Source organism: Lonchura striata, chromosome 4A, assembly GCF_050655825.1.
Source record: "Lonchura striata isolate lonStrDom1 chromosome 4A, ASM5065582v1, whole genome shotgun sequence".
Classification (NCBI taxonomy): Eukaryota; Metazoa; Chordata; class Aves; order Passeriformes; family Estrildidae; genus Lonchura; species Lonchura striata.
The window spans coordinates 16,482,486-16,510,400 of record NC_140742.1 but is presented as its reverse complement, the minus strand read 5'-3'; the positions used below and the strand labels follow the sequence as shown (position 1 = coordinate 16,510,400).

At 47.5% G+C, this 27,915-nt stretch overlaps 2 protein-coding genes across 4 annotated transcripts in view; one reads left to right on the top strand and one right to left on the bottom strand.

Moving 5' to 3' along the window:
- The window catches only part of LOC110467886 (vascular endothelial growth factor receptor kdr-like), a 124,613-nt gene that overhangs the window by 32,067 nt on the left and 64,631 nt on the right, over nt 1-27,915 (bottom strand). For all 3 annotated transcript variants that reach the window (XM_077786582.2, XM_077786581.2, XM_085570745.1), the window contains exons 10-17: nt 23,631-23,781; nt 21,116-21,221; nt 13,272-13,380; nt 6,453-6,746; nt 4,445-4,591; nt 2,335-2,460; nt 2,142-2,248; nt 900-1,035 (exon numbers count right to left, since the gene is read on the bottom strand). In XM_077786582.2, the coding sequence (XP_077642708.2) occupies nt 900-1,035; nt 2,142-2,248; nt 2,335-2,460; nt 4,445-4,591; nt 6,453-6,746; nt 13,272-13,380; nt 21,116-21,221; nt 23,631-23,781 (1,176 nt within the window). The remainder of the gene's footprint in view (nt 1-899; nt 1,036-2,141; nt 2,249-2,334; nt 2,461-4,444; nt 4,592-6,452; nt 6,747-13,271; nt 13,381-21,115; nt 21,222-23,630; nt 23,782-27,915) is intronic.
- C4AH8orf48 (chromosome 4A C8orf48 homolog) overlaps nt 16,249-27,915 on the top strand; it is a 429,052-nt gene continuing 417,385 nt past the window's right edge. Inside the window, exon 1 of the mRNA XM_085570820.1 lies at nt 16,249-16,438. The gene's annotated coding sequence lies outside the window, so the exon portion shown is untranslated. The remainder of the gene's footprint in view (nt 16,439-27,915) is intronic.

Below are 27,915 nucleotides of genomic sequence, written 5' to 3'. Positions count from 1 at the left end.
TGTCCTGGAGCCCAGGGAAGGCAGAGCTTGGGTTAATTGTGGCACCCTGATCTCTCATGAATCATGGAGAGAGCCAGCAAGGCACTCAGGGAGTCACAGCCCTTTAATACTTCAGTTATTGACATTGATTTGATGGAAAAGCTGCACTAACTGGAATTTAGGATGATAACTGTTCTTTCTTTTCCCTTTCATTTGCATTTTCCTGCCTGTGTTACCTGGTGTGCTCTGAGGGCTCTGACCCAGGGTCTGGCTTTTTGGTTCTGCCAGTTTCTGTGTCCCACCATCATCTCAGATTTTGTGATTTTATTCTGTCCTCTCCTCCTTCCATGTTTTCCAGCTGCAGCACCAGGAGCACACAAATACGGATATTTTCCCTGCACTCCTCAGTGCACACAGATGTTACAGTTTCGCTGTACAAAAACAGCCAGCTTTTTGCATTTTCTTACTCCATCAGCCAGTGAACTGAGCTGTTCAGTGAAATGTGGCTCATTTTTCCATGACAGCTTTTTACAGTTCAAAGCTGAGTTCTGATGGTTGATAAGGAAGTGATTATTTGATGAATTGATAGCTTTCTTCAAAAGAAAATTCACTTTCCTTTTTCCTCCATGGGGATGAAATCACACTTTTGGCAGGAACAGCACTTGGAGGTACCTTTCCTCCCTGTCAAGAGTTTGGCTTCCCTTTTCCAAGGAGAAGAGGTGGCAGCTATTTTGACAGTCTTTCCAAATCCCTCATTTCACCCTCCATTCAGGCTGACCCTGAACTCTGTGATCCCAGATCCAAGGGTGGCAGTACCCTGGCACTGTGACAAGCTCCTGCTGGGTTATCCAACATCTCCACTGCCACTGGGAAGCATTTGGGATCATCTTTCCCCCCAGCTGTGACCCCAAAGCACTCACCCAGGCGCAGCCTGTCCCTGGGGAACTCCCATTTACTGCTGTCGTAGGGCAGGCGGTCACACTGCTCGTCAAGGGGCATCTCCTCTGGGTCCATGATAATTGACAGGTATCCTGTTTTAATATCTGTGGCATCGGGCTACAAACAGGGTGGGGAGAGATTATTCAGGGGATTTACGCTGCAATTCCAAAGGGAGGGAGCTGTCTGGCAGCCTGGGGAGTTCCCTGCCTTCCAGGCACTTTTATTCTGAGCCAGGAATGCATCACTGCAGCTTCCTGCTCCTGTTCTACAGCTGAGACACAAATGTTTGTGTGTGGCTCTTGAGAAGAGGCAGTGATTGATGCTGGGAAACACAAAATCTACCTGGATTAGCCAAAGGAAATCACTGATTTTCCATGGAACAGCAGGAGCTGCACTTCCTCCTGCATATTTAGGCATTGTCACCATGTTTTGTTCTGCAGTGTAGATTCTCTACAGTTCTCCACTTCATAGCTGCAACTTATTGCAATTTAAAATTGCTGGAAATTGCTATTTCTGATGCTGCTAAAGTGAGAAATTTTGCCTAGGTGGGTTCTTTGAGCAGAATTGCACAAGAGTGAATTGTAAAAGAAAATTCAGTGTTATCCACTGCTCTGTTAAACTGAGGTTAAGGATGAAAATGTGAATTTAATCCCTGTGTTTGCAAGAGGAGGGGAAATTTTACTCAAATATTGAAGATCAGCACTGAGACTGCAGTTTGGTGAGAGCAGAGCAGAGAGCTGATTGCCTTTCTTGTTTGCTGTTTGTTTCAGCAAAACCGACCTAAATTCCTTGAAACTTTACTGCAAGTTTACTTTTTAAGTCACAAAAGGGAGGTGAAAAAAGAGCAAGGAGATAAAATCAGCTGTGTGGTTTGAACTCATTTCTAGAGCAGACAGCCTGGGATCTTTCTTTAATATCCTTTAGAGTCAAGTGCTGAAATCAAACCCTCATTTTAGAGGATTTAGGGTACTTTTTGGTATTCTCACAAGCCAGTTTGACTCATAAAGAGGGAGGAGCCAGATTTTATGGTTCCACAGAACTGGCTGGAAACCTCACAAGTGCAAGGGTTCTCTGAAGAAGTCAACACAAATCCAGGACTCAATTTTACAGGGACATTTTACCCAGTTTTTCTACCATCTGCCCCAAACATTTGTCCCTAAACTCTGCAGTTACACTGAGCTGAGGCAGATCCCAGCCTCCGTGCAGGGTGGGAGCTCTCTCACCTTTCTCAGTTTGCGAATGAAGAGGGTCAGGAGGAGCCAGAAGAGCGTGGCAGCCAGCCCTGTGCACACCAGAATGATCACCTCAATGTTGGATTTCTCCTCAGAACCTGCAGGTCAATGTACAACCAGGTTGGAAATGTGTCCAAAGTCCCTGAGTGAGCCCACTGGCATTGTGCCCTCAGCTCGGGCTCACCTTGGATTTTGATGAAGGCTGATGTGCTGTCCTGGCCCAGGTCGTTGGAGGCTTGGCACTCGTAGAGCCCCTCATCGTCCTTCTTCACTCTCTCAATCACCAGGGTGTTGTTTTCCATGGAAATTCCTGTTTCAAGGCATTTTGGTTAATGTTGGCACAATAATCTGCCTGCCAAAAATGGTTTTAGGAGACAAAGCTGAAGGTGAGCTCCCATCCATTCAGGCTCTGGTGTGAGGACACATTTTAACCCTGGGCTCCTCCTGGTCTGGCAAACTTTCTCTGACTTTTTTTTCCACTTCAATACCTGGATATTATTTGGCATCATTTAAACAACAGTAAATATGGCTGTTGATTTAGAGTGGGTAGAGCCTGGAAATTAATCCAGAAGTTAGCAAAGGGATGCAGGATTTGTGTCTGATAGCAGGAAGATACACTTGGAAAAATGGGAACTCAGTGGAATTACTGAAGGCTGTGGGAAGGGATGAGACTTCTAACATGGGGAACGTGGAACAGAAGTTAGGCACTTCTTGGAAAAATAATGGTGTGAAGCAATCCTGGATTCACAGGCAGCCAGGTGCAGTGGGAATAGAGAGGTTGCCTAGATATGACCTATGAGAGAATTCTCTACGTTTAATTTTCCCAATTTCATTTTTCCTGGTTGGTGGTACTGCACTGAGAGTTCTTCTGTTTCACTGAGGGATGATTGTGGAAGAAACAGGGAAATGGGTCAGGCTTGCAATCCAAAAGGGAAGGACATTTTGAATTTCTGGGTGTTCTGCCTGTGAATCCCATTGTTGTTAACAAGAGTACTGCACACAACTTGCCATGCACTGTGCTGAAATATTTACCCTGAGGTGTTTCTTCCAAATATTTTATTTATGTTTCCATTGGTTGGATGAGTTACATGCTTGTCCCTCTAGAATTATTTATAAAATTTCAGTAACTATAAAGAGTTTCTCTCAGAACATTCTGATCTGAATTATGGATGATCCTAGATTTCCTACCTAGTCCAAGTTGCAAAATTAAAGTCACAGGACCAGCTATGGACATGGGATTTTCCATGATTTATGGGAGGACTCAGGACATAGCTCTGTACTGGGGCAACCTCATCTCCAGTGCAGTTTCAAGCACAAGAATATAGAACAGACTTGAAACCATTGGAGAGCATCCAAAGGAGGCCACGAGGATGAGGAAGGATCTGGAGGGGTTTTATGAGGAGGGGCTGAGGGCACCTGGTTTGTTCAGCTGGAGGAGACTGAGGGGAGGCCTCAGTGCACTCTTCAGCATCCTCCTGAGGGACAGCTCCAGTCTCTGCTCCCTGTGACAGGGACAGCACCCAGGGAAGGGTTGAAGCTGAGCCAGGGCAGAGTTAGGTTGGGTATCAGGAAAGGTTCTGCCCCCAGAGGGTGCTGGCACTGCCCAGGCTCCCCAGGGAATGGACACAGCCCTGAGGCTGCCAGAGCTGCAGGAGCCTTTGGACAGCGCTGCCAAGGATGGTGGGTGGGATTGTTGCGGGGTCTGAGCAGAGCCAGGGGCTGGGCTGGATGATCCTGTGGGTCCCTTCCAGCTCAGCACATCCCCTGATTCTATGGCACAGAGCTGGGGAGGCACCTGGGCTCAGGTGAGGGGCTGCAGGTTCAGCTGAGGCTCCCTGCCCATGGTGGCTCTATCCCACAGAGCTGAGAGCCCATTCCCATCACTGTGCTGTGGGAAATAAAGGACATTTCACACACCTGAACCCCTGAACCCCTCTGCCAGGTGACTTTGCTGCAGTTTATCGTGGCCAGGACAGCTGAGAGTTCAGGCCTGTGTTGTCAGACCCAGGTGCACCCTGTGGCTCAGTTTTGTGCCCAGACTCTGGTCCCACACAAGCAGCCTGAGCAGCACTCCCTGATTTCCCAGTGCTATCCCAATGTGTGCTGGGCTGGCTCTGCACACAGTAGCTTCCTCTGACCTCAAAGTCCAAGCTGGAGACCCCTGCAGTGCCCTGGCATCCTTGGATTTGTGTGTGTGTGCCTGAGTCATGGGCACAGTTGTAGGTGCTGTGTCATGGTGGCCCTGCCAGTCCATTATCCCACATTCCAAACAATTCTGGGCAGCAGGACCTCACCTGATGCTGCTGAGATGGGGTAGCCATTCTTCCTCCAGGTGACCTGTGGCTCTGGAGTCCCACTGACCTTGCACTCCAGCAGGATCTTACCACTGATGTTGACCTCCAGGTCCGTGAGGTTCTGGATCACAAACGGTGCCGCCTTCTCTGCAGCCACAAATAAAAGAGCCCCTAGTCAGGTTTGGGGGGCCCTTCCCTCACCTCCCCTCCTTCCACGGCCTCTCTGGGCTGGATGTGGCAAAGGTTTGGTTGATCAGTCGATCAAAAATCCCCCCAAAGGTTCTGGGAGGAGTGGGTGAGCTTGTTTGCTTTATTTTCACACTGCCTGAGCTTAGGTTTGGCTGCAGCTCCAACTCCTCATCCTCTGAAGAAAACAAAGGACAGGGAGTGGGTGGTGCACATGCAGAGTGAAGGCAAAAAGGAGAAAGGAGGGGGGAAAAGAGGAAACAGTTCTAAAGATTCTTTATCCTCCATCAGGAGTGCAGTTTTCTCCTTACTTCAAACTATGGTAATACTCACTTTATGTTCATTTATAAAGAGTGCAGGACAGCAATTAATAAAATCACAAACACAGCATAAAATATACCCCAAACTTGCAGTGAGGACAGAAGATGAGAGGCATTAGAACATATAAAATGTTTGAATAGGGGAAGGAAAGCTGGTTTGGAGGGGCATTTCCATCTGTGTTCTCCACAAGAATTGCCTGACATGTGCCAGACAAATGACAGACCCCAGTCATCCTCACAAGAACGTGATCCTAATTCCAGTTCTCCATGGATGTATTCACAGTCTAGCTGTGTTTTTCCCATAGCTGTGCTGTGTAGGTGTGTGTGTAGGTGGGAATCTGACTGGCTGAATAAAAATATCTGCCAGGGGAGAGGAAAGGGAAGTGCCTGAATGCAGAGAGCAGAGCAAGGCCGGTGCCTCACAGCAGGTGATGCTCACAGGTGGCCCTGGTGCTGTGGGGACCAGCCAAGCCATTATCACTGCCCAATACCTGAGTGAGACTCCTTCCCTTCCTCTCTGCCTCAGGAAAAGGGAGATGTTTGTGTGTGCCTGGAGATAAATCACCTCCCAGTCTGGAGTCAGGGCTGTGGCTGGGTCTGTGTGTGGAGGGAAGGGGCTGGGAGGCTGACAGGGAATGTGCTCGTTCACTCCAGGGCTGAAGGCAGCACTGAGAGCTCACAAACCCTGCAGTGCCTCCTGAGCCAGAGAAGCCAGTCTGAAAATCCTTGGCTAATTCAGCTTCTGAAGCACTCTGGCTCCAGCTCCCTGACTTGCTGCTGTGTGTCTCAGTTCCACTCCAGTTCTGTGCTTTTGTTTTCTTCACCACTGGAAGGTGGTTAATAAATCTATCCATTCCCCATGCCAGCAGCCTCCTCTTCTGAAGAGGTTTAGAGATGATCACCCACCTTCTTCATTCTGAAGCAGAAGAAATTTCACTAATTTTCAGTGACTTCTACTGGCAGAAGTGTCCTGCCCTTTGTATTCCCACAGCCAACAGAACCAGTGTGGAGGATCTCAGTGAAATGAAAGAGTTGGGGGCTTGGGTATAAGTAAGAAAATAATTGTTATAACAAAGTACATCCCTCTTACCCAGAATAAATAGCACATGTCACTTGATTTTACACTTGCCGAGGGACATTTGGGATCTGTTGGGTCCAAGTCTATTCAGGTATCTCATCCTGGCAGCTGAGAGTGGGTACCAAGACATACAGATATGAGGTGAGCATCCCAAGTTACAGTTGTGCTGCCAGTAAATGGTGGGTGATGCTTTTTGTCCTCAGCCAACTTTAAATCTGCACCCAGCATGCAGCTGGGAAGATAAATGCTGCTAAAATCACTTTTACGTGATCTCAAATATTTTATCCAAACCCAGCAGTGGCTGGGTGAGTGTTCTCCATGTCAGGCTGTCGATCTACACAGAGCAAATGACAAAACCAAAGTAGAGCAGGACACAAGGTTTGTGTTAGGACATGTCCCAGTGCCTCTCTGCCCTGGCACGTACCTCTGACCAGGAGCTGGCTCTGCTGCTCCAGCGTGTCCGTGCTGTTCTGCTGGTTCTGGGCTCTGCACTTGTAGAGGCCACTCTGCTCCCTCGTGACGTTGGGAATGAGCAGGGTCAAAGAGATGGAATATCTGTCCATTTTCCTGACCACAGAGTGGCTGGGAGCTGGCTCTGAGGAGGGGTAGTACCAGGCCAGGTGGGTGTAAATGTACTTGGAGGCCCGGCAGGTCAGCTGGACGTCATTCCCCACGATGGCTGTGACTTGGGAGGATGTTTGCAACCCAGAGGGCACATCTAGGAGGAAAGGAAAGCATGTTTGGAATCAAATCCTAGCTGAGAAGATCTTTGACAGGCTGTTACTTGAGGGTCAAATTTCCAGCAGTAATGGAAGAAGCCAGGTTTAATGAGGCACAGTCACAAAATTCACAGAAGGACTGGGTTGGAAGAGATCTTCAAGATCATCGAGTCCACCCCAGCCCCAACACCTCAACTCAACCCTGGCACCCAGTGCCACATCCAGGCTTGTTTAAACACACCCAGGGATGGGGACTCCACCACCTCCCTGGGCAGAACATTCCACAACTTCATCACTCTTTCCATCAAAAATTTTTCTTAATATCCAACTTATATTTCCCTTGGTGCAGCTTGAGACTGTGTCCTCTGGTTCTGCCAGTTCCTGGAGGAACAGCCCAACCCCACGTGAGCACAGCCACCTTTCAGGAGCTGTACAGTGACAAGGTCACCCCTGAGTCTCCTTTTCTCCAGGCTGAGCACCCCCAGCTCCCTCTGTCATGGAAATGTGGGAACAGGCACTGGAGCTGGGAGTTAGGGAAGTGAAAGTTCCTCTCACTGCCCGGTGCTAACCTGTGCTAGTCCAGCCCTCAGCATTCCAAATCAGCCCACCTCCAAGTAATGAGTTGAAAGCTTATAAATAGAAGGAGTTAATGGACTGAGAGAGTTTAATCAGGAGCTGTTTCTATCCAAGTAGATAAGTGTGTTTGTGAGCTCTTCCCTTTCCACAATCAGGGCTGGAAAGTATTAATTGCAGAGGAATAAAGAAACCCATTCCCATCCCTCTGCAGCAACACCTTCCTCCCCACTGAAGAGTCTCCTCAACTCTCTCTTATTCCAACTGTGCCAATATTTATTTTCATCATATGTGAATGCTGGATATTTACTTGATCACTGGTGGATTAACTGATCTAATGATGTTTAAGTCCTTGAGGACCTTATATTTAGCAGAGAAATGCTCTGAGTCATGACTCTGACCTAGCCATGAACAAGTGAGCTGTTTCTTGCTACATTTTTAGTAACTATTCATTGCAGAAAAAAAAAAAAATTAAAACAAATTTTCCTGAAGTGGTGAACTGAATCCATTTGAAAACAAGAAAAACTAAGTGGAAGGCCAGAGCCTGCCCTGCAGTAGCTGCCAGAGACCTGCAAGTAAATTGGGGCTGGAAGATACTTTATTGCCTTTGGGTTTTGTTAATTTTAGGGGTCTATCCACCTGACTGTAAATTCATGGATTCCTACAGTGATCTGGAATTATTCTGCTGTCTGTTCAGTCCGGATTTTCAAGCAACTGAGTGTTGTGAGGAGCCTCTTATCAACGTTACCAGGGATGGGACCCTTGGGAGGGCTCACTCTGGGCCACCTTCTGAACAGGAACAGGTTTGCCCTAAATCTGAGAGATGATTCAGTGCCAAGCTGTTGGTGAGATGCTTCCTCAAGCCAGGATGAGCAGGCTGGGACTTTGAGAGGGCCAGGAGTTAAAGCAGAACAAGTGTGCACTGCACTTGCCATCTGCAAATCCCACCTGGAATCTGGCCAGGGGCTCCCACTGCAGAAAGTTCTGCAGAAGCTACAGCTGAGCAGAAATAGAGGCTGCTGAAACAACCAATCTGCCTTATAATAAAGCACATATTCTATAAAATACAGAGCCCTGGAGGAGCTTTCAGATATGATTAAAAAGTCTCTCTTCTTCCCAAGTCATCTGGAGTAGAACCCATGAGCTTTTGCTTCATGGTTTTTAAAGACTGGCACCAGAAATACTTCACAAAAGATCCAAAAAGAGAAGAGACCCCCTCAGGTCACAGCTGTGGAAATTGTTATTTTTCTCTTCTTTCCTTGTGCTGGAGTTGCAGTTTGCTCTCTGCAGGGTATTGTTAGGCTCAGTTGCTCTCTCCTGGTGCCAGCTGTGTGTGTGACACTGCTCCCTCCAGATGTCCTGTGCTGCCAACATGTCCAAATCCTGCTTCTCAACACGGGGGGAATGTCTGAGGCCAGCCAGACCTCACCACACGGGCAAACTGAGAGCCAGTGAAAACACTGGGCTGTGGCTCCAGCAGCATTTCACATCTGAATCTCTCCAGCCAAGACATGGAACAAGTGCAGCATCCCTTGGGATAAGCCTGCTTTGGGCATGGCACAGCTTCGGCTGCAGCATTTTGGTGCAAATTTCCAATAAATGGGATGTGTCCATTCCCAAGCTCTGAGCCTTGAAGGATGCTCCATAGTTTTGTTTTGTTGCGGGACTTGAAAGTTGCCAGGGTTTCTTTTTTTTTCTACCAACTTAACATTCTGGGAGCAGAGACCTGGCTTGTTTTTCTTATCATTCCTTCTCCTGATATTTTTTATTTAGCATTTTGAATATTTTTAGCCAGAACCTGTGCTATTCTCTCCCATCTTGTTTGCCTTTCAAGCAGCTCTTTCAGCTCCAATAGAATATTCATTAATTTTCATTGCAGTGGAAGGAAAAAGAGAGGAAAAAGAAGTTGCTCTGCTCTATCTTTTCATGCGCTCCTCTCTCTTTTCTCCTCCTACCTGGATTATCAGGGGAGTGAGTGCAGTTTGGAGTTACATTTCAAGTCAGTTCATCTCTCAGACAGCTTTGCTTACATAATCCTGAACCTGAGCAGTGATTAACTTCCTTTCTCTGAACAGATACTGTGTTTTAGAAGGCTCCTAATAAGTTGGCTGAAAGAATGCACCACGAGGCCTTTTCCTTTTTATCAGCAGTCACCAAACATTTGTCTCTGGTGTTGTGTTACAGCGTACTAGCTGCGAATTTCCCTCTCCACCGTGTGGGATTCCGTGGCAAAAGAGGGAAAAGAGCCATTGGGGGGAGGTAAAAAGGCAGCATAAATCAAAGGCAAGGCTGGCTCCATTTGTATTTACAAGGAATTAATTGTTTTTCATTTCCTGTGCTTTGCACAATAATCTGTGTAATTCAAAACTTCTGCTCTTACCCAAATTCCAGCCCTGGGCCTGGCAGGGGGGTTGCCACCAGGAATAGGGATGGAGGGAAGGGGGAGCCCCTCTATCTGCAACAGTGGTGTTTGTCAGGAATCCTGTCAACACCTTGGGAATGAGCAGTTTGGAGTGGCACAAAATCCTAGAACAGCCCACTTCATCCATTGTTCTGCTATCTGAGAGCAGATTTTTATCTCCTGCTGGAAATGCAATATTTTCTTTCGGGTAGAAATCTTTAACTCCATTTTTCTCAGTTGTTTTGGCAATCAGATAAACCCCTGAAGAAAGGGCTATGGTTATTATTTGTTATTCTTCTCATAATTCATTTATATTCCCAGGACATTCTGAGTTTTCAGATGGGTGGGATCCCACTTTGCTGAATGTAATGCAGTCAGACAAAGGCTGGAATTTTATTTACTCTGGACATGCAGCTCTGTTGAGCTGCCCTTTCCAAGGTGCAGAGCAGAGATTAGACATTAAATGACATTAAATGACACTTGTCCATGGCAGAGAATCCCTGCAGGAGACACCAGGGCAGCTCTTCCCTGCACTGGGGAGTTTGCAGCCTGCTTGGAATGTCCTTTGGAGCTGGAGGTGGACAATGACATCTCTGAGCATCTGATGCCTCACCCAAGGCTTAAATGGGAACTCGGGAGTCAGAGCAGGGGTGGGAAAGGCAGGCAGGGTCAGATCTTGATTGGATTGGACAAAACAAAAATCCTGGAGTAAGAGTTGGGCCAGGACACGATGGATAAATCCCTGTAGGAGAAACTGCAGAGGGCTGCAGCAGGACAGTGACAGTCAGGACATCTGCAGGAGGGGCTGTCACTGCATGATGAGATTTCTCATCACTCTGGACCCCTTATAAGGTTTGGATTCTGAGTGATCTCCAAACCCTGCTGACCCTTCATGAAATGAACTCTGCTGGCAGAGAAATGATTTAAAAATAGAGCCCAGTGCTAATTCTGGTGTCCGTGGGAGTTTTTGTGGGGGTTCTGCAGTGGAAAAACAAAATGGTTGCTGACAATTATTCCACAGGGATAAATTAATTTTTCTGAAATGAAGGTGGTGGTGGTGAAAACATCAGACTGAAGTGAGCTCATCCCCAGAGAACAGCCTGGACAACACCTGAGGAAGCATCCCTGGAACACTCTGCTATGTCCTAGAAAAACATCTCAACCCTGCCCCAGTGGAACAGGGATTTGAGGGAGTTCAGCCTCGGTGTCATCCTCTGATTTCTTACCAGGGCAAAGTGAGTGAAGCCCAATTCAGCCAGAAGGTCTGAAAGCAGCTCAGGGAGCAGCAGCTTGTTTGTTGGTAGGAGATAATGGGAGAGCAGGTCTTTAAAATCAGCAAATTGCTGAATTAATTGAGGGGTGCCACGACTGCAGCTGCTTTGCAGAGAGCTGTGAAATGCTACAAAGATTTCCCAGATGCCCCAAAGTCTCACATGTTGTTTGTGTGCTCTCAAGCTCTACCCAGCCCTCAGCCCTGAGGTTCAACCTGCACAGAATGAACCTCCTCAAAACCATGAAGTGACCAGCTCAGAGCCTTGTGCTGTTGGGCTTCCTCTGCCTGGAACCTCTCAGGCTGTCCCTGGATGTCCCTCAACACTGAGACAGGAGAAAACTCCTGGGCAGAGTAACCTGGAGCTGCTCCAGCTGTTCCAGGTGTGAGGACAACCTGCAGAGCTGTCCCCACAGCCTGGCCCTGCTGGAGCAGCACTCAGAGAGGACTCTGCTGTGGAGGAAGCCCAGAGCAGGTCACTGCTGCTGTTCACTGCTGCAGCATGACCTAGTTTAGCTCCAGGACAGCCACATTTAGAAAGTTTTCATTCCTTTCTAATCCATAAACACCACTATTTTTAAACACAGCACTTCCAAAAGCCAGTCATGCTTGGTCAGCATATGCCTCTTTCCCAGAATGGTGCAGACTCCCAGTTTTCCTTCCCAGGATGGAATACATCTGGCTGACCAAGGCCTGTCCACCTCCTGCTCTGCTTGGGTGAATGGGAACATTCCCACCATAACCACTGTCAGTAACTTCACCCAGTGATTAATTTCCTAACTCATTCAAACTACATGATTAAAACACTTGTGTCTCAAAACATCACTAGATGGATCTTCAAATAAAAAATTTGAAATATTAGCTCACCGTGGGTGGAAAAAACCCCTACATAACTTTATTATTAAAATAAACCAGAGTTGTGCAAGGTGCATTGGATGATCTAACACTGTGGATCTGACCTTAGCTCATGGCTTATTTCTTTGGGTTTAGTCACCAAGTGTGGCAATTCTGTGTTCACTTGGACAACCCACCCAGACACAGCAGCTGGCAGAATTCCCAGCAGGACACTCAACACTTGGAAGGGATGAGGTGTAAAATGAATAGCTGGTCTTCAGCCTGCCTTGGACTCTTGGGGACCTTTTATACCTGAGCTCTGTCTCCCAAAAATGCACCTTGAAGGGCATTTCCTTGAGTAAATGAGAGTTAGGACTTCAGGAAATATCTTTTGGAGGCTGAAAGCCTCTTCTGTCTCCTGTCACCTCTAATGGAGGTGAAATCTTTTCCCTGTGTGGCTCCTGCTTCATTATTGTTGGATGGCATTTTTCTGTTGGCACATTGTGTAACTCCAATGGGAAAAGTTTGGTGAGCCCTTTCTTGGCTGAAAGGATTTGAAAGGTGCTGGATTCCTTTGGAGCAATGGAGTCAACCCAGGAGGGAGGAGAGGCACAGGAGTGCAGATCCCTGCCATGAGTGAGCTATGCCCTCCCAACTTGCTCGTGGGCAAGGAACCAAGCAGTGAGAATCAGACATTTACTTTCCAGGACACTTCTGCACTCTTTGTTCTAAAAATCGATATTTTGATGCAAATCCTGCCAGCCAACATCCACTCATCCAGAAAGTGAGCATAGAAATGTTTCAGTTTGTTCTGGGTGAACACTTGAACAAGGCTGTCCTTGGACTCTCCTCTCTTTTTGAACTGCCATCTCTCCTGAAAGCATGATGTAGGTCTTGATCTCACTCCTAAAGAATTCCTGTGCTGGAAGGTTCAGCGGATATTTGTTTGGATTTGTGTTCTTTGGAGAACCTCCTCCCTGCACAGAGGGCACTGCAAAGGCCAGGCAGGGCTCCAGTGTCACAGTGCCACCAGCCCCGGACTGGGCTGCATCCTGGCCTTGCTCACCTTTGTGTGGCTGCTGATTTCCTTGGAGAACAACCTTTCTCCTGGCTCAGGGAGAGGCTCCAGGCCTCTGGAACACCAGAAAGGCCAGAGATTTCCCAAGGACAGCACTCAAATGTCACCAGTGCTGCTTTAAGGCGCAGAGAGAGGGACTCAGGGCTGCAGCTGCAAAGGGCAAAGGGCCATTGGGGCTGATCCTGGACATGCCCAACCTGCCTTGGGTGGGGTGAAGAGCCTGGGATTGCTGGATTGGGAAAGCTCCAAAAAACAGCACACAGGGAGTGTGAACCAGGAGTCTGAACCAGCACTCAGCAGCCACGGGAGCCTCCCAAGGAGCTCAGAGCAGCAGCACCTGCCTGTGGGGAGGTGCTGGTGTTGCTCACCTGACACGTAGAAGGCGATGCTCCGCTCCTCCTCGCCCACCTTGTTGGAAGCCACGCAGTAATAGATTCCCGAGGCACTGCTGTCCTCCATGGTGAGGGTGCTCACGATCTGCCCACAAAGAGAAAACAAGGAATGGCTCTGAGGGTGGCAGAGTGTGTGTGATGGTAGAAAAGCTGTTAAGAAAGTTATTTCTAGTTAATAATGGGTAAATGTCCCAGACAAGTGCTGCTACTTGGTTTCTGTCTCTGGTCATCTCAGCCCAGCTAATTCTCTTCCCTCCTCTTTCCTAAACCTTACCCTTTATTTTTTTCCCTGTCTTACCCATGAAAAACAGGGTCCTCTTGAGAAACTGCCAAGGTCTTTGTGTGACAACATCAAGCAAAAAGCTGAAGTGAAGGGCCTGGAGGAGCCATCCAACACAGTCCCACAACCATCTATTCCCTTTCCTGCTTTTCAACTCTGGGTTATGTGGGGAATATCCACATTTGCATGGGAAGCAGGTAATTTCTGTGGATGTAGTACAAAGAGTATTGCAGCATTTTCCCCTCAGAGAAGGGAGGGAATGAGTGGCCCCTTTGGGCTGGGAGCCCCTTGATTCCAAAACCCCTCCTTGGAGCTGCACAGGACTCGTTCAGTGAGGAAAGAAGCTCTGGAGAAGCTTCCAGTGCTGTAACACTTGGCAAATGCAGAATGGGAGGATCGTGGAGAAGGAAGGAGCACTTGTCCTGAGCTTCACCACATCAGGAAAGAAGGGGGTTCTGTCACTCCTGGGGCTGAGCTCAAACATGTCCTTAAGAACTTGTGCTCCTTTAACCTCCCAAGGCCCTGCCATGTGGCACTGCCCTGTCCCTGTCACGGTGCAACCTCTCAGGCTCCCACAGGAATATCCACACACCATGCCTTTAATTATTCCTTGTATTCCTTTGGAGTGTGAGCTGGAAAACAGGGCCTGAGCCACCACGACAGAGATGTGTTTGCAGGATTCCTCTGCTTCCCCTGCAGCCATTCACCTGAGGAGCTCTGAGCCCTCACATTTGGAACAAATATCACTTTCTTTGCCATCCTCTCTAAGGCCTTTGAGAATCAAAACTTATAACACCCTCTGGCCCTTTGTCCTTATCTCCAGAGAGCTCTTTGAAGTGCACAGAAGCATCTCTGGACTTTCTTTTTAATATCCTAAACTAAACTTGCACAAGACATTCCTTTACCCCTCCTAAAGCTGCTCTATGAGTGTGGCTAGAGCTGTGTGGGATGAATTTTCTGAGTTATTTAAGATTTGCTGAGATCTGGCACTTTAAATCCTGCAGGGAAATGAGTTCCAAAGGTTTTGATCCCATGTGTATTTGACATTCTAATGGTGAGCATTTGCAGCAGAATAAGGGCTGAGTGGAAAAGTCTTTGCTTTTCATGGTAAGAGTGGGAAACCCCCAAATTTAGGGGTGAAAAAGGAGAGCAGCAAAGCCAAGTCCCTCTGGTGTCCAGCACAGAAAGAGCTGTGCAGTCCTGAGTGATTTATGTTGTGAAAATTGCTCTGCCTTGGCTATAAAAGCAGCCTGCCATAAAAGCAGTCTGCTCCTTCTCCTGGTGCTGGTCCTGGAGCAGTGGCCCAGTGCCATGGGCTGGGAAGGAGCACATGCTCAGAGCCCTGAGCAGCACTTTGGAATTGCTGCTGAATCAGGACCAACATCTTTCTCCTCATGGCTGCTGGATCTGAGGATTTCATGTTTGGGAAGAGCAAAAGCCAATATAAATGAACGTGCTGAGGACAGGAGGGGATACATTTGGACAGCTTTTTAACAGCAATTAGTCTTCCTAAGTGACAGCTCTAGCTGGGAAGTGGAGGGTAACGCTGTAGAGCCAGGCAAAATTATAAAATATCCATTTTGGGACATGTCCAAAGTGTTAGGAGTGACATTGTGGCTCTTCTAAACACTAATGCCTCAGGCTGCTTGGTGGCCCAGAGGTAAATGCTCATGAACACACACACAGACAGATGCTGCTATCTCCAACTCCATAACTCAGGAAAAGTCTGGCAGGGCAGTGGGAAAACAGAGAGAAAAAAAAAAAAAAAAACAACAACAAAAAACCCCAAAAAAACCCGAGCAAATAGCTATCCCAAGACCTCATTGGAGCTAATCTCAGTTGTGTCTAGATATGAAGGTGAAAAAGATGGTAAATGACAGTGGGAAACAATCTGGAGACAAATTCTTGAGGGAAAAAAACTACTGGGGAATAGAGAGAAAGTAATTTTCTTGTTTGGATGCTCCAGTTATTGTTGTGCACTTGGATCCCAGCTCCTTACACACCTGAGCACCAGAGATCAGGCACCTCCCTGCCTGGGCCCACAGCTGGCACCTCCCAGAGCCCTCCAGACTGTGACTTCTAAACCAACAGCACCCAGCAGAGATCTGCACCTGATCTCAGAGCTGGCAATTCAGGATTTTGAGTGATTTTCTTGTAAGACAAATCCTTGGAATAATTTTCTATCAACCTTTCAATCCAGCTGTGTGCTCCTGGGCAAATCCCTGAGCCTGGGAGCCCAGTTATCTTTCCAACATCTGAAATAAAGTTCTTAGTGGTCAAACTAACCCAATCCAAGTTGGTTTAGTAGCTGAAATTTGAAATCTGTGTGTGTTTGGTCACAGTGGCAGGTTGGGATAAAGATTTTGTTCTTCTAAATGCCATCTATAATGAAAAAATGGTTTTAACTTGAGCACCCAAACTCAGGGATCTTTCCCCATTATTAACAGTGCAAACTGTTGCACTCTGCAGCGGAACAGTCCCAGAATCTGGGGACCTTTAATAGACAGTGGAAAAATTCTGAGGGGATAATCCTTGTGTGTGCTTAGTCCCTGCACCTGGAGAAGTATTTTCCACTCCTGGAATCATAGCCAGGGTAGAAAAGCTTGAGAAATGCTGGAGTGAGTCCAGAGGAGACCACAGAGCTGCTCCAGGTCTGCAGCCAGGCTGGGAGAGCTGGGGGTGCTCCCCTGGAGAGGAGAAGCTCCAGGGAGAGCTCAGAGCCCTGCAGGGCCTGAGGGGCTCCAGGAGAGCTGGAGAGGGGCTGGGGACAAGGGATGGAGGGACAGGACACAGGGAATGGCTCCCACTGCCACAGGGCAGGGATGGATGGGATTTGGGGAATTGGGAATTGTCCCCTGGGAGGGTGGGCAGCCCTGGCACAGGGTGCCCAGAGCAGCTGTGGCAGCCCCTGGATCCCTGGCAGTGCCCAAGGCCAGGCTGGATGGGGCTGGAGCAGCCTGGGACAGGGGAAGGTGTCCCTGCCATGGCAGGGGTAGCACTAGAGGGTCTCTGAGTCTCTCACAGCCCAAACCCCTCTGTGATTCCATGATAAAGGCAGGCCTCACCCCACAGCTTCTTCTCAGAAAACCCAGAGCACAGCACTCTCTGCTGAGCTGAATAATGATTGATGTGAAACCTGCAGTTGCTTTACAACTTTCTGTCTCTGCAGTGAAAATGCCATCAATGAACTATTTACAGCCTGGAAATGTGCAGTTTCCAGCTTCCCTGGCCCTGTGAGCAGCAGTGACACAGGAGCTGTCCCACCCTCAGCTCCTGTGCAGGCAGCGCTGGCACAAGGCTAATTAATAACAAATTATTGGCATGTCATGTCTAGACATCTCCTAGTGGGAGCTGGATGGGATCCTGGGAGCTCACTGCATACCAAACACATCCCAGGCTGCATTGCCTGGGTTGGATTTGGAATGAAGGACTCCATTTCCTATTACTTAACCTAAAGGCCACCCAATACTGAGAGCCCAAGGAAGGGATTATTAGCTAATAAATAATTACTAGGAAAGAATAAACTAAGTTTAAAGCTCAATAAGCAAAGGAATAAAATGACTGATTTGTGAAGAACAGCTCTGACAAGTAAATAGAGCTTGCTGCTGGGAAAACTCCTGATGGAATAGTTCATTAAAGTCCATATGTAATGTTCCTGAACTGATAAAAATAAGTTATTTTAGAAGCAGCCAAATAACATTCCCCAGCCCTGCACTGTGAGTGTTTTAAGACATCTTGTAGTAAGGACAGAGCAACAAGACCTTCCTTAAGCTGGAGCCAGCATTAATTGATATCTCTTGCTATTGCTTGCTTTCTCTCCCCTCTGTCTAATCCCTCCCCACCCGAGAGCTTCAGTTAACAATCCTTCTTCTTTCACTTCGTTAGCTCTCTGTGGGCGAGGATGAGGAGTGCAAAACGTGGGTGGAAAACTTCTCAGCTGTCTGACTCTGGCAGAGCTGGGCTGGAGGTGGCTATGGGGAGATGGAATTACAGAACTTCAGCAGGGACCCTGCACAGAAAGCTGTCACCTCACTGCTAATCCATCCACTTGAGTGGCACACCACAGCACTTGTTTGCACAGCCTGACAGTCCTGATCCACGACTGGAGTTCATTCCCTCAAAACATGCTAAAGGATGGACTGAGGATGAGTGAGGAGAAAGGCTGGGAGCTGGCTGAGAACTTCCAGCTTTGCTCCCATCTCTGCCAGGGGTGTTCTGTCCCTGGGAAAGGGGAGCAGCCAGTGCCTCCCTCAGAGTCAGCAAAGCTGGTGGCAGCATGGGGGGGGTCAGGAAAGCTGCTGGACTGGGCTGGGGACTGGGCTAACTGGGAGTTAACCGTGGGATGGAGGGACTGACCACCCTCCAGCCCCTGGAGCAGCTGGATAAATCCTGGCTGGTCCTGAGAACCACCTCCCTCCTCCAGTGACTGCAGATTTTTTGTTATTTTTGTTCCTTCAGGAGGTCTAAACTTGGCAGTTTTGGGTCAATCTTCTTGAGTAGTTGTGAATTTAGGCGGTCAGGAAAGACAAAGGGCCAGTTCTGATGTCCCTGCTGCTGGCCAGGCTCTCAGCAGACCCACCAAGGACAGTTCCACGTGCTCCTGTGCCCGGACAGTGCCTGACACACCTGGGCTGATCCCCAGGGAGTGGCTGCTGTGTCCCAACCCCCTCCCTGTGCCTGTCCCCTTCCCTGGCACAGCCTGGTGTGACAGGGCTGGAGAAGCTCCTGGAAGCGACAGATTTGAACAGCCTGGCTGAGCTGCTCACACATTTCTCACCACACACATCCCACTGCTCTAATAGGGACTTTTTGTTCCTTCAGAAGGTCTAAACTTGGCTTTTTTTGGGTCAGTTTTCTTGAGTGGTTGTGAATTTCACCAGCAGAAACACCCACGTGGCCTGGCCACTCTCATATAGACATGAAAGGGAGAAAAGAGATGAAAAGAACCCCCCAGAGAGAGCTGAATTATGCATGAGTCTTGCTATTCCCTTCTGCTGGTCCCAAGCTCAGGCCAGTTTGTTATTTTGCTAACAGGAAAGAAAATAAAATAGCAACCTAGCTCCTTGTGACTTGAAAAGTCAGGCAATTCCTGCAGTCACGGGTGTTACACCTGGTGTGAAAAAGCAGATTCAGAGGAGCCATGCAGTGCTTTAACTCCCAAAGTGAGAAGTTCAACGTGGACTCCAAACCCCAGGGAAAATGAAACTACCACAGTGCAACGGCCTCAACCACTGTTTGACCAACACTTCACTGCAGTGCATCATCACCTGAACCATAACCTCGTGCTTTTCCTCAGGAGTGAGATTCAGGCTTAGGAAGGCAGGGAGGTGAAATTCATTTCTCTATCTGTGGAATACTCATGGAATAATCATGATGAGGATGATGACAGGAGAGCTCAATTTTACATGGCACTTCTGTCAGGAGATGTCTGAAGAGCTTCATGTGATCGAAGAGCACCAGGGGTTTGCTGGAAAAACCTGTGCTTGCTGCCCTGCCAGCTTGCTTTGGGCAAATTTCTGGATCTGGTGATTCCAGGGGAGTTATTCCATATTTTTAGCAGCTCTAAACAGTTAATGCAAGCTTCCACATGAGGCTGGACCGGCTTTTATTGCCTCAGCTCCCAAGGGTGAACTCTTGGGTACTGACAAATCCTAGAGTCCAGATGAATTCCACCTTCTGCCCAGACTCCAGTGCTCATGGGACAGCTCAAATCCCACAGGAAAATCCCCAGCCTCAGCTAACCCCAGGCTCCTAACACAGTTCCTGAAAGCTCAGACTCCAGCATCTTTATTTTTCCATCTCCTTGGTCAGTGCGGTGAATTACTTGCGGGAACATGCTGGTTCCTGTCTATTCCATTCCTGGTGGGAATAACAATTGATAAAATTCTAGGAAAAGTCTGAAGACTTTTTCCTCAGAGACATTTTAAAAATGATATTCTATAATATTAGCACAGAGTCTTGAACTTCAGAAAGGGGAAAGGAGAGGAACTGTCTGCAATGTACGCAGGGAGTGAAACCTGAGATCCCTATAATTTAGTTAAATTAATTTGAATAAATCTTAATCAGGACATAAGAATTAATAGGAAGCACCTCAGACTGTGTTTTCAGCCAGGCAGAAAAATAATGAGTATACTATAAATTGTAAAATTATGTCGCTCCTAACTTTAATAATGAAATATGTAAAAGCTGATTTTATATATATATATATATGTATATAATATATATGGAGACAAACAATAGCTCTGAGAGTCTCAAAGCTCTTGTCAGCCCAAGCAGCAACCAAAAAGTCTTATAAAAAGAAGAAGCTTCTTCTTTTAAGTTAAGAAATTTAGAAAAAGAAGAAAAAAGGTAAATTTTACCAACCTCCATTTTTATGAATACTTAGTACTTTCAGGGGGTTGCTTTTACTGAAGATGTAAAAATCTTAAAGAATACTTTAAAGCCAGAGCTTAAGGGGCACTATGCAATCTAAATAAATCCACTTTATAAATACTCCCAGCAATGGAAAAACTCAGGAATGAGAGGCAAACACTGATTTTCTCCTTCCCAGCCCAAGCTCCATGTTTTCAGAGCTCTGGTTTGGATTATGTTTGGAACTGGAAATTCTCCCTGAGAAAGAGCAGATGGCTGAGGCACTGATCCTGCCAGATGCTGATTTAGTCTGGACCCAGTCCAGAAGAGCACTTTAGCTTTGTGCTTAACTTTAAGCACGGGACTAACTCAAGGATTCTCCCATGCTCAGAGGTGAACCAGGATTGGAACAGCAGCGTCCAGCACCCTGCAGGATCAGACACTGAACCATCTGCAACATCCACCTCCAAACCTGGAGCTGCAAAGACACTCCTGCAGCCAGCAACCCTTCAAGTCCAGCAGGAAATCCCAGCCAGAGCCCAGCAGAGCCAGGAGGCCCTGAATCCACGGCACATTCCCAGCCTGGACGTGTGGAACATCAGCCAGTGCCACCACAGGCACCTGGGGGACACTGAACAGGTAATTCCTGGTGGGATCTCTGCAGTTCACACAGGCAGGGTGATCCCAGGGCTCTTGGAAGGGGGAGCAGGCTGGGAAGTGTCCAAGGAAGGTTTTCTCTCCTTCATTGTTCCCGGGAAGTGGCTCCAACCTGAGACCTGCACACTCTGGCAATCAGAGCAGGTACCTGTGGCACTGTGACCACACACCTGGTCAGCTCCTGCTGCTGGGAGTAGAGGAAACAGGGCAGGACAAAGGGGGGCAGGACCAACAACTCTCCAAGTGTTTCATTAACTCAGAGTCCTTATCATAACAGCACCCTTTGAACTGAACCATTCCCACACTTTCTCAAGACTGAGGGAGACACAGAAGGTTTTGACCCAGAAGTCTTGGGAGAGTTTAAATAGGGTGGGTGACATCATTCCCAAACCCCAGCACTTGTAAAGAGCAGAGATCTGGGATGATCCCAGCGCTGGGGAATTCCAAGCATGCAAAGAACCCTCAGCAGCTTGGGAACCATGAGCTGGGATGAGCATCCCCTGACATCACCCCCAGGCCATCCCACACATACCTTTGGTTTATCCCCCTGCCTCATGGGGGTGTTCTCGATGCTTCTGATCTTGTTTCCTATGACTGTGTTCTCCCAAACCACAACTTTTGGCCCCTCGGGATTGCATCTGGAGGTGGAGAAGCAGAGATGATGTTCAAGGTAAGCAGGGAGGAGAACTGGAGTGAGAAAATGTCAATCTTATACAATAATCTTAGGTCTTAAATACTCCTAAAAATCGTTGCTGCTGGAGTCTGTTACTTTGCAAAAATCCTCCATTCCTTCTTTGCAACATTTCAAAATTATTTACAAAGCACCTTGACAGGGGCAAACAAAATCAGTGCATGACCAGCAATGAACCCCCCCAATCTTTGCAAATATTAGAAATGGAAAATACTAGGCAATTAATTCAATCATGTGAGTTTTATCTGGCTAATATAAGTTATATTTTCAAATTCAAAATGCCAGTCACTCCAAACTGTGGGGAGGTGGATGTTGCTGAGTGTCTGCCTGTGCTCAGCTTCCAAGAGGAAGTGTGGGCTGAGGGAGTAGAATGGATAAATACTGGGATAGAACAGCAGAAAGATGCTTTAATGCTGCACATTCCACAGGAGACACTTTTCAATCTTCATTTGGGAAAATGGGCAAGGAGCAGAGTGTGAAACGCATCATGTGGGAAGGTCCAGCTGCACCATCCAGGGCCAAAAACTTCCCTGTCTTCCTCAGCTTAGGAAAACTACAGCACTTCTCATTCCTAAAAATGCAAAGGCTTTGAGCCCATCACAGGATCTCAGGAGGTAAAATGGACTTTTACAGGCACTGACCAAGGGCTGATGCTGCAAAAAATCCCTCTATAAATCAGCCTTGGCTTTGTCAAAGCCACACAAAGTACAGGGGCAACACCCTGGGCCAGGGGAGGGTTTGCAGCTCTCAGAAGGGCCTTAATTAGAAGATCTTGAGGGACTTCCTGCAAGGCACAATCCTGTCCTAAGGATGAAGGGGAAAAGCTCAGAGGAAGTAAAATCACATCCCAGCTCTAAGGAACAATGCTGGTGCTCAGGGATTCAAAGGGCACTGCTGAGGCAGAGTGGGGGGAGAGAAAGAGAGAGAGAGAGGAAGTCAGACAACAGAAGGAAATGGGGGCTGTGTCATTTCCCACAGGAATCCTCCTCCAGCTTCTGCTGGAGCAAGATAAGGCTGCCCCTGGGGCCAGCAGAGGTAGAGCCACTCTGCGATTGTATTTAAATTGATAAGATCAGAGAGCCAAAAAGCTGCAACAAGGGTTATGTGAGGTCCTTTGCTACCAGGTCACTGGTTTGGATCTGGTTGAATTCAGCACTCATGGCCAATTCTCTCCCCCTAGACAGAAAGGTCTGGAAGAGATTTCGGGTCACCTCTGTGGCTTTCCTAGAGGATGCAGAACCTGTTTCCATGTGGTGTTTCCACCCTGCTCTTGTTGAACCCCTCCCAAGCATAGCCCTGTGTCTCCTGCTGCCCTGCAGTGCCCATAAAGCCATCAAATCCCTGAGGTTATTCCCCCAGGAGCAGTGTAACTGCAGGATACCTCCCTGGGCAGGCACACCAGGTCACTCCCAAGCTGAGGCTGGATCACCCAAACATCCCTGTGCTGGACAGAACACCTGGGGAAGGATTCTCCCTGATTTTCCTGTCTCATGGCTTGCCATTCACAGCAATAAATGAGTAGAGAAAATAAGGCACTATCCAGCAATTTTCTCCCTTGCTTTCTAGATCTGTCTTCATTTTTTTAATGGGTGGAAAACCTGATTTCATCCCTCTCACTGCAGGGAGGAGCTGACACAGCCAGACTTGTGCAGGCTCCTGCATGTGCCCAGGGGCTACCAGGGAAGCAATGGGCATCAGCCCAGGCCCCTCTCTGCAAACCCCTCTGCTCAGGAAGCTGCAGGAGCAAAGGGAATGTCTCCTTAGGCAAATCTCCAAAGGCATCCTGATTTTCCCTGGCAAGCAGTGACTTTGCTGCGTGTTCACACCTCAGCCTGCATCACAGAAGGGTTCCCAGTAAGACACAGTTCCCTCTCCCAGCTTCAGAGACACCACAGGAGGCTGCCACAGGAGCCTGAGCCCAGCATGCACGAGTGAAGACAGCCCTTGGGAAGTGCCATGAATCCCATATGGATTTAAGGAAGCCAAGCCTTCACCAGGTATCTCTGGAAGAAGCTCTTGCAGGGCAAAAGGTGTGTTAGCTCTGCCCACAAATCCTGCTGGTTTTCCTTTGTTAAATATTCACAGCATTCAACAGGGCTAGGGAAAGTCAGAGGGGCATTGCTGGTCAAGGTAAAGGAAAATTCAAAGATCTTTAGTCACTTCAAACTTATTTAACACAATCCAGGTAATACACAAAGTGCACAAACACAACCAGATGCCAGCTGGGCTCGGAACCCTGGAGATCTTCACTCTGCTTGTGATTTTAGCTCAGATAATTAGGATGGAGTGGAAAGTAAACCAGACTGGAAATACCCAGCTGTTCAGGAACATGTTCATCCACAGGGAAGTCACTTACAGGGTGTCTGTGAGGCTGCAGGGCTGCCACTTCCACTCGATCCTGGGCTCAGGATTCCCGCTTGCTGTGCACTGAATTTCCTGTTTGCTTCTCAATTCCACCTTCACAACCTTATCAAAATCTGTTTCCTTTTCATAGATCTTGGGTCTCTCTAGAGAAAAAAAACCCCACAAAATTCAAATGAGCAAATTTAAATCCATAAAAGGTTTTGAAACATTTTGTTGGGAGAAGTGATGATCCAGTGAGGCTCCTGATGTTGTGGGGAATTCCCAGCAGTTCTGAAAATATTCCTTCACAGAAACAAGGGTATTGGTTGTGGTATTTCACAAAACACATTGCAATGCTACCACATTCATCCTAATCCCTTTCCAGTGTTGTTGGGAACCTGCTGGACTTCTGGAAAATTCATGCCATGGAACATGTCTTGGTCACACCTCGGCTGTAGGATCAGGATCAGTCCTGGACTGTGGGCAAAATGGAACTAGAGGGGTGATCTCCCTTCCTTAGAGGAACCTTTTCAAGCAGCTGCTTGAAAGTCACCAGGTCCTCAGGGTTTTGGGAAAAAACATCTTTTTCACCTGAAGTCTTTCCTTTTCTGTGTGTGTGTAACATGCACTGGATGGAGGGGAGAAGAGAATGAGGAAGGAGTGGTGTGGGGAAAACTCTTGGAGAGAAATGTGAAGAAATTCTCACCAGCCACGGTGAATGCCATTAAAAATGTCACGGCATTACTCACATCTGGAGGGGCCTCAAGTTCACACCCTCAGACTGGAAATCTCTCAAGAGCAAACTTTTTGTGACACTTTCAGGGCTGCTCGTTGCCAGCAGGAAAGAAATGCTTTGTCCTGTCTCCTTCCAGCTCCCACGGGAAGGCACGAAAAGGAGAAATAACAGGGAAAAAAGCCCCAAAGTGAACTGAACTTTCACTAACCTTGGACAGGGTGAGTTTGAGTCTGGGGTGAAAGCACAGGCTCTTCCCTTGTGCAGACAGCTCTGCCCATCCCTGGCCATATCTCTTTGTCTGCTTCTCATAACAGGAAATCAAACAGATTTATTGGTGGGGTCCCTCTGTGGGACACCCCTGTGTAGCCAAGAGGGGCTGCTCTGCACCGAGGCCTTCTGACAAGCTGGGAAGTGAATTTAGATTAGATTTCTATTTTTTGGGCTAACTTATTTTTTCTGCTGTCAGGGAGGCCCCAGATATGTAAATATGAGCTATTGCCCACCTCATCAATCTTGAGCCCTTTCCCTCTTCTTTTTTTAAATAGTCTTTTTTGTCTTCCAGCTCTCTTAGGAGAGGACTGACCAGGCTGATCCCATGTCTTGTTGGGACTTTCACTTGGCATTTCTCATGGTCAGGCTCTGAAAGGTCTTCTGACCTCACCAGTGCCTGAAAACACATCAGTATTTCCTTCCCCACCCCATGGAAGCATTGACTGGAGTAGGTTCAGTCATGTCCCATCCTGTCATAAAACACTGGCTGTTTAAAGGACCTTCAGCAGGTCCTGATGAACATTTCCCTTGAGAAACCCAAATGCTGGCCCCTGTTTGGTGTGGCTCTCATTGAGCTGAGCCGTAGGATTCCATGTGCTTGGAGATTCCTGAGCAACTCACAGGACAAACCATTGGCACTAACGGTGAATTTCCTTCCCTAGCATCTAATTTCCCATCAATAAATTATTTCTGATAATAAAAATAATTCTGTAACTTCTCCCTGAAGGGGGAAGCACATTTTTTATTATCTTGGATGCTTCTCTTTTCAGTCTCAGATCTCATGGCTGGCCTGACCTCACAAGTGTGATTTCACTTGGAGAAAGACTCCAAGTTCAGTGCGAAAGGTTACACAAGTGGTATGTGAAAGGTTACTCAAGTGTTGTTGTTTGGGCTGTGAAAACAAAGCTTTACACACTTGGGAAACTGGTGTTTGTGTGTGTGAAAGAGCATGGGGAGACAAGGACTGATCACAGTCATTTAATAACAGAACATTTTTCTATATTCTTGCTTGACTGTCCTTTAAATTGGCCCTCTAAAAAAGAAATAATAATTTAACTTGCTCCAACTCCAAGGAGAACATACATGAGTGAGGAGTGAATTCTTCATGCCACAATTATAGCACTATTAAATATGACTTGAGACCTAAAAATGAGTCCAAATGATTCATCAATTGAAATAGTCAGTATTTATGATCAAGCAATTATTTTTTTTAAGTGTGAGGGGAAATGCCTCCCCATCTGTTCTTTCACATAACACAGGGTGGGGTGATTGTGGGCACAAATTCAAAGACTGAAGAACTTTTCCAAGTGTCTGTGTCTTTCTCCTGCAGAGGGGGTGGTGGAGGTGGTGTCAACCTGCAGGTGACCCTGCTCACCTGTACAGGACAGGACAGGGCTCTTACCCATGTCCCAGTGCTCCCCTGTCCCTGCAGGGTGCTGGCCCTGGAGCACTGAGGGTTTAGGGGGTGAAAGTGGGGTCCTCCTACAGGGGATATTTCCTGGGATGAAACCTTTCCACCCCGCTGCCCACTGCCATGGCCATTTCACCTCTGACCATGCCCCTGCAGGCAGCTGAAGCTTTGCCCTTCCCCTTGCTGAGCCAAATCCTATTTACAGCAGTTGCCTCCATGGGTGATGGAAACCTGATTTTAATAGCTTAAAAGTTCCTTAGTGAAAATTGTCATTGTCTCTGGTGGTTTGTAGTAATGTAGAGTGTATAAAAGGAATGTTAAAATCCCTGTTGTGGTGTATCTGCATTCTTGCCAATCTCATACCATATTTTCAGAATTCTACAGTCATGAACTTACCTATGCTAACAGTTGTGAGGAGAACTGGTTTCTGTGGTGGGACTGGCCTTTTGGATTGGCTCAGACTGGCTGGTTCCTCAGGGCTGGCACCTGCACAGTGTCCCCTGTGGACAGGCTCTCACTTCAGCCTGCAGAGGGTTTTGAGCCCAAAGCCTGGCATCACTGAGGGAGAGTTTCTCTCTCTCACATTTGCTCACTGAGCAGCACAGGGACTATACACAAACCCTTAGCCCTACTTGTGCCCAGTGTGGGCAAGGCTGGGGGTACAGATCCTCTGCCAGCACTGCCAGAGCAGCTCTTTCCATCCCTTCCTTCCCTCTCCATCCCACTGTGGCTGCCCACCCCTCTTCCCCAGGACCTGCTCCCCTCAGCCTCTCCCAGCCCTTGGCCATGGCCCTCCCCAGGCCGAGCTCTCTCAAGCAGAAGCCAAACAAACCTTAAAAGCTTTCTGGTCCCTGGCTGTGTGGGGAAGGAGGGCTGTGCAGATGGCTTTAAATGTGTCCAAAGAAATGGCTTTTTGTCCTCTCTGGCTCCAAGTGTGATTGTATCCCCAGCTCGCCTTGCAGAGGTGCAATTGCTGCTGTGAGAGCTGACCTGAATAACTAAAGATTTGGCTGCTGCTGCACTGGGAAATGCAATCAAAACAGCACTTCTGCTTACTGCAGGTTTCAAACTGATCAGCATTATGCAAATCTCACCTTCCTCGCTGCTGTTATCTCCAGCTTGTGGCATTAGGAGCAGATAATATGTACAAGGATTAGGACATGAACCCCTCTGCAAGATTTTATCTCTCTAAATTCCTTGCAGGTGCCATGAGGGGTTCTACACCTGTCACCCAAAGGAGCATCCAAATCTAGAGGACAGCACAGAGAAAGTTTCTCTGCATATTGTAGAGAAACTTTGCATTCCTTTCAGTGCCCTCTGACTGAACTGCTGTTTATGCACCTTCCCCACAACCATTTAAACTGCTTCAGAAAATCTTTTCACATTAAGCACATCATTAAAATAACATAGAGAGGCCAGTGAAGCATTAATCTCAACCTTAGATACTTTGCTGGACAGGGGGCTTCATTAAAACCCTTGATGGAGCTGCAAGTTGTTTTCTATTTATCTTTTCTGTTTCCCAAAATCCAAGAAATATTTGCACTTGGGAGCCTTCTATCTGATGTTTGCACAGTACTTAATGGAAATACAAGTGAATATTCTGTAAGATAGAGAGAGAACTTCCTAGTGCAGGCTTGGACTGGGAAAGGGTGAAATTCCCCCTGAAGTAAAATCCAAAATGACAAAGTTGTTTGAGTTCATTTCACATTTCTTTCCTTTTCTTTTTATTAAAAGGAAAGAAAGAAAAACACTGAGTGAAATGATCTGAAAACACTTTGTTTTCAGACTGACCACTGCACTGTGTTTGAGCCTGGCTGATTTTGGCTGGGAGCTTTTCTGGGGCTGATTGTTGCTGTTTGGTTGTTTTCCCCATGCCCTGCA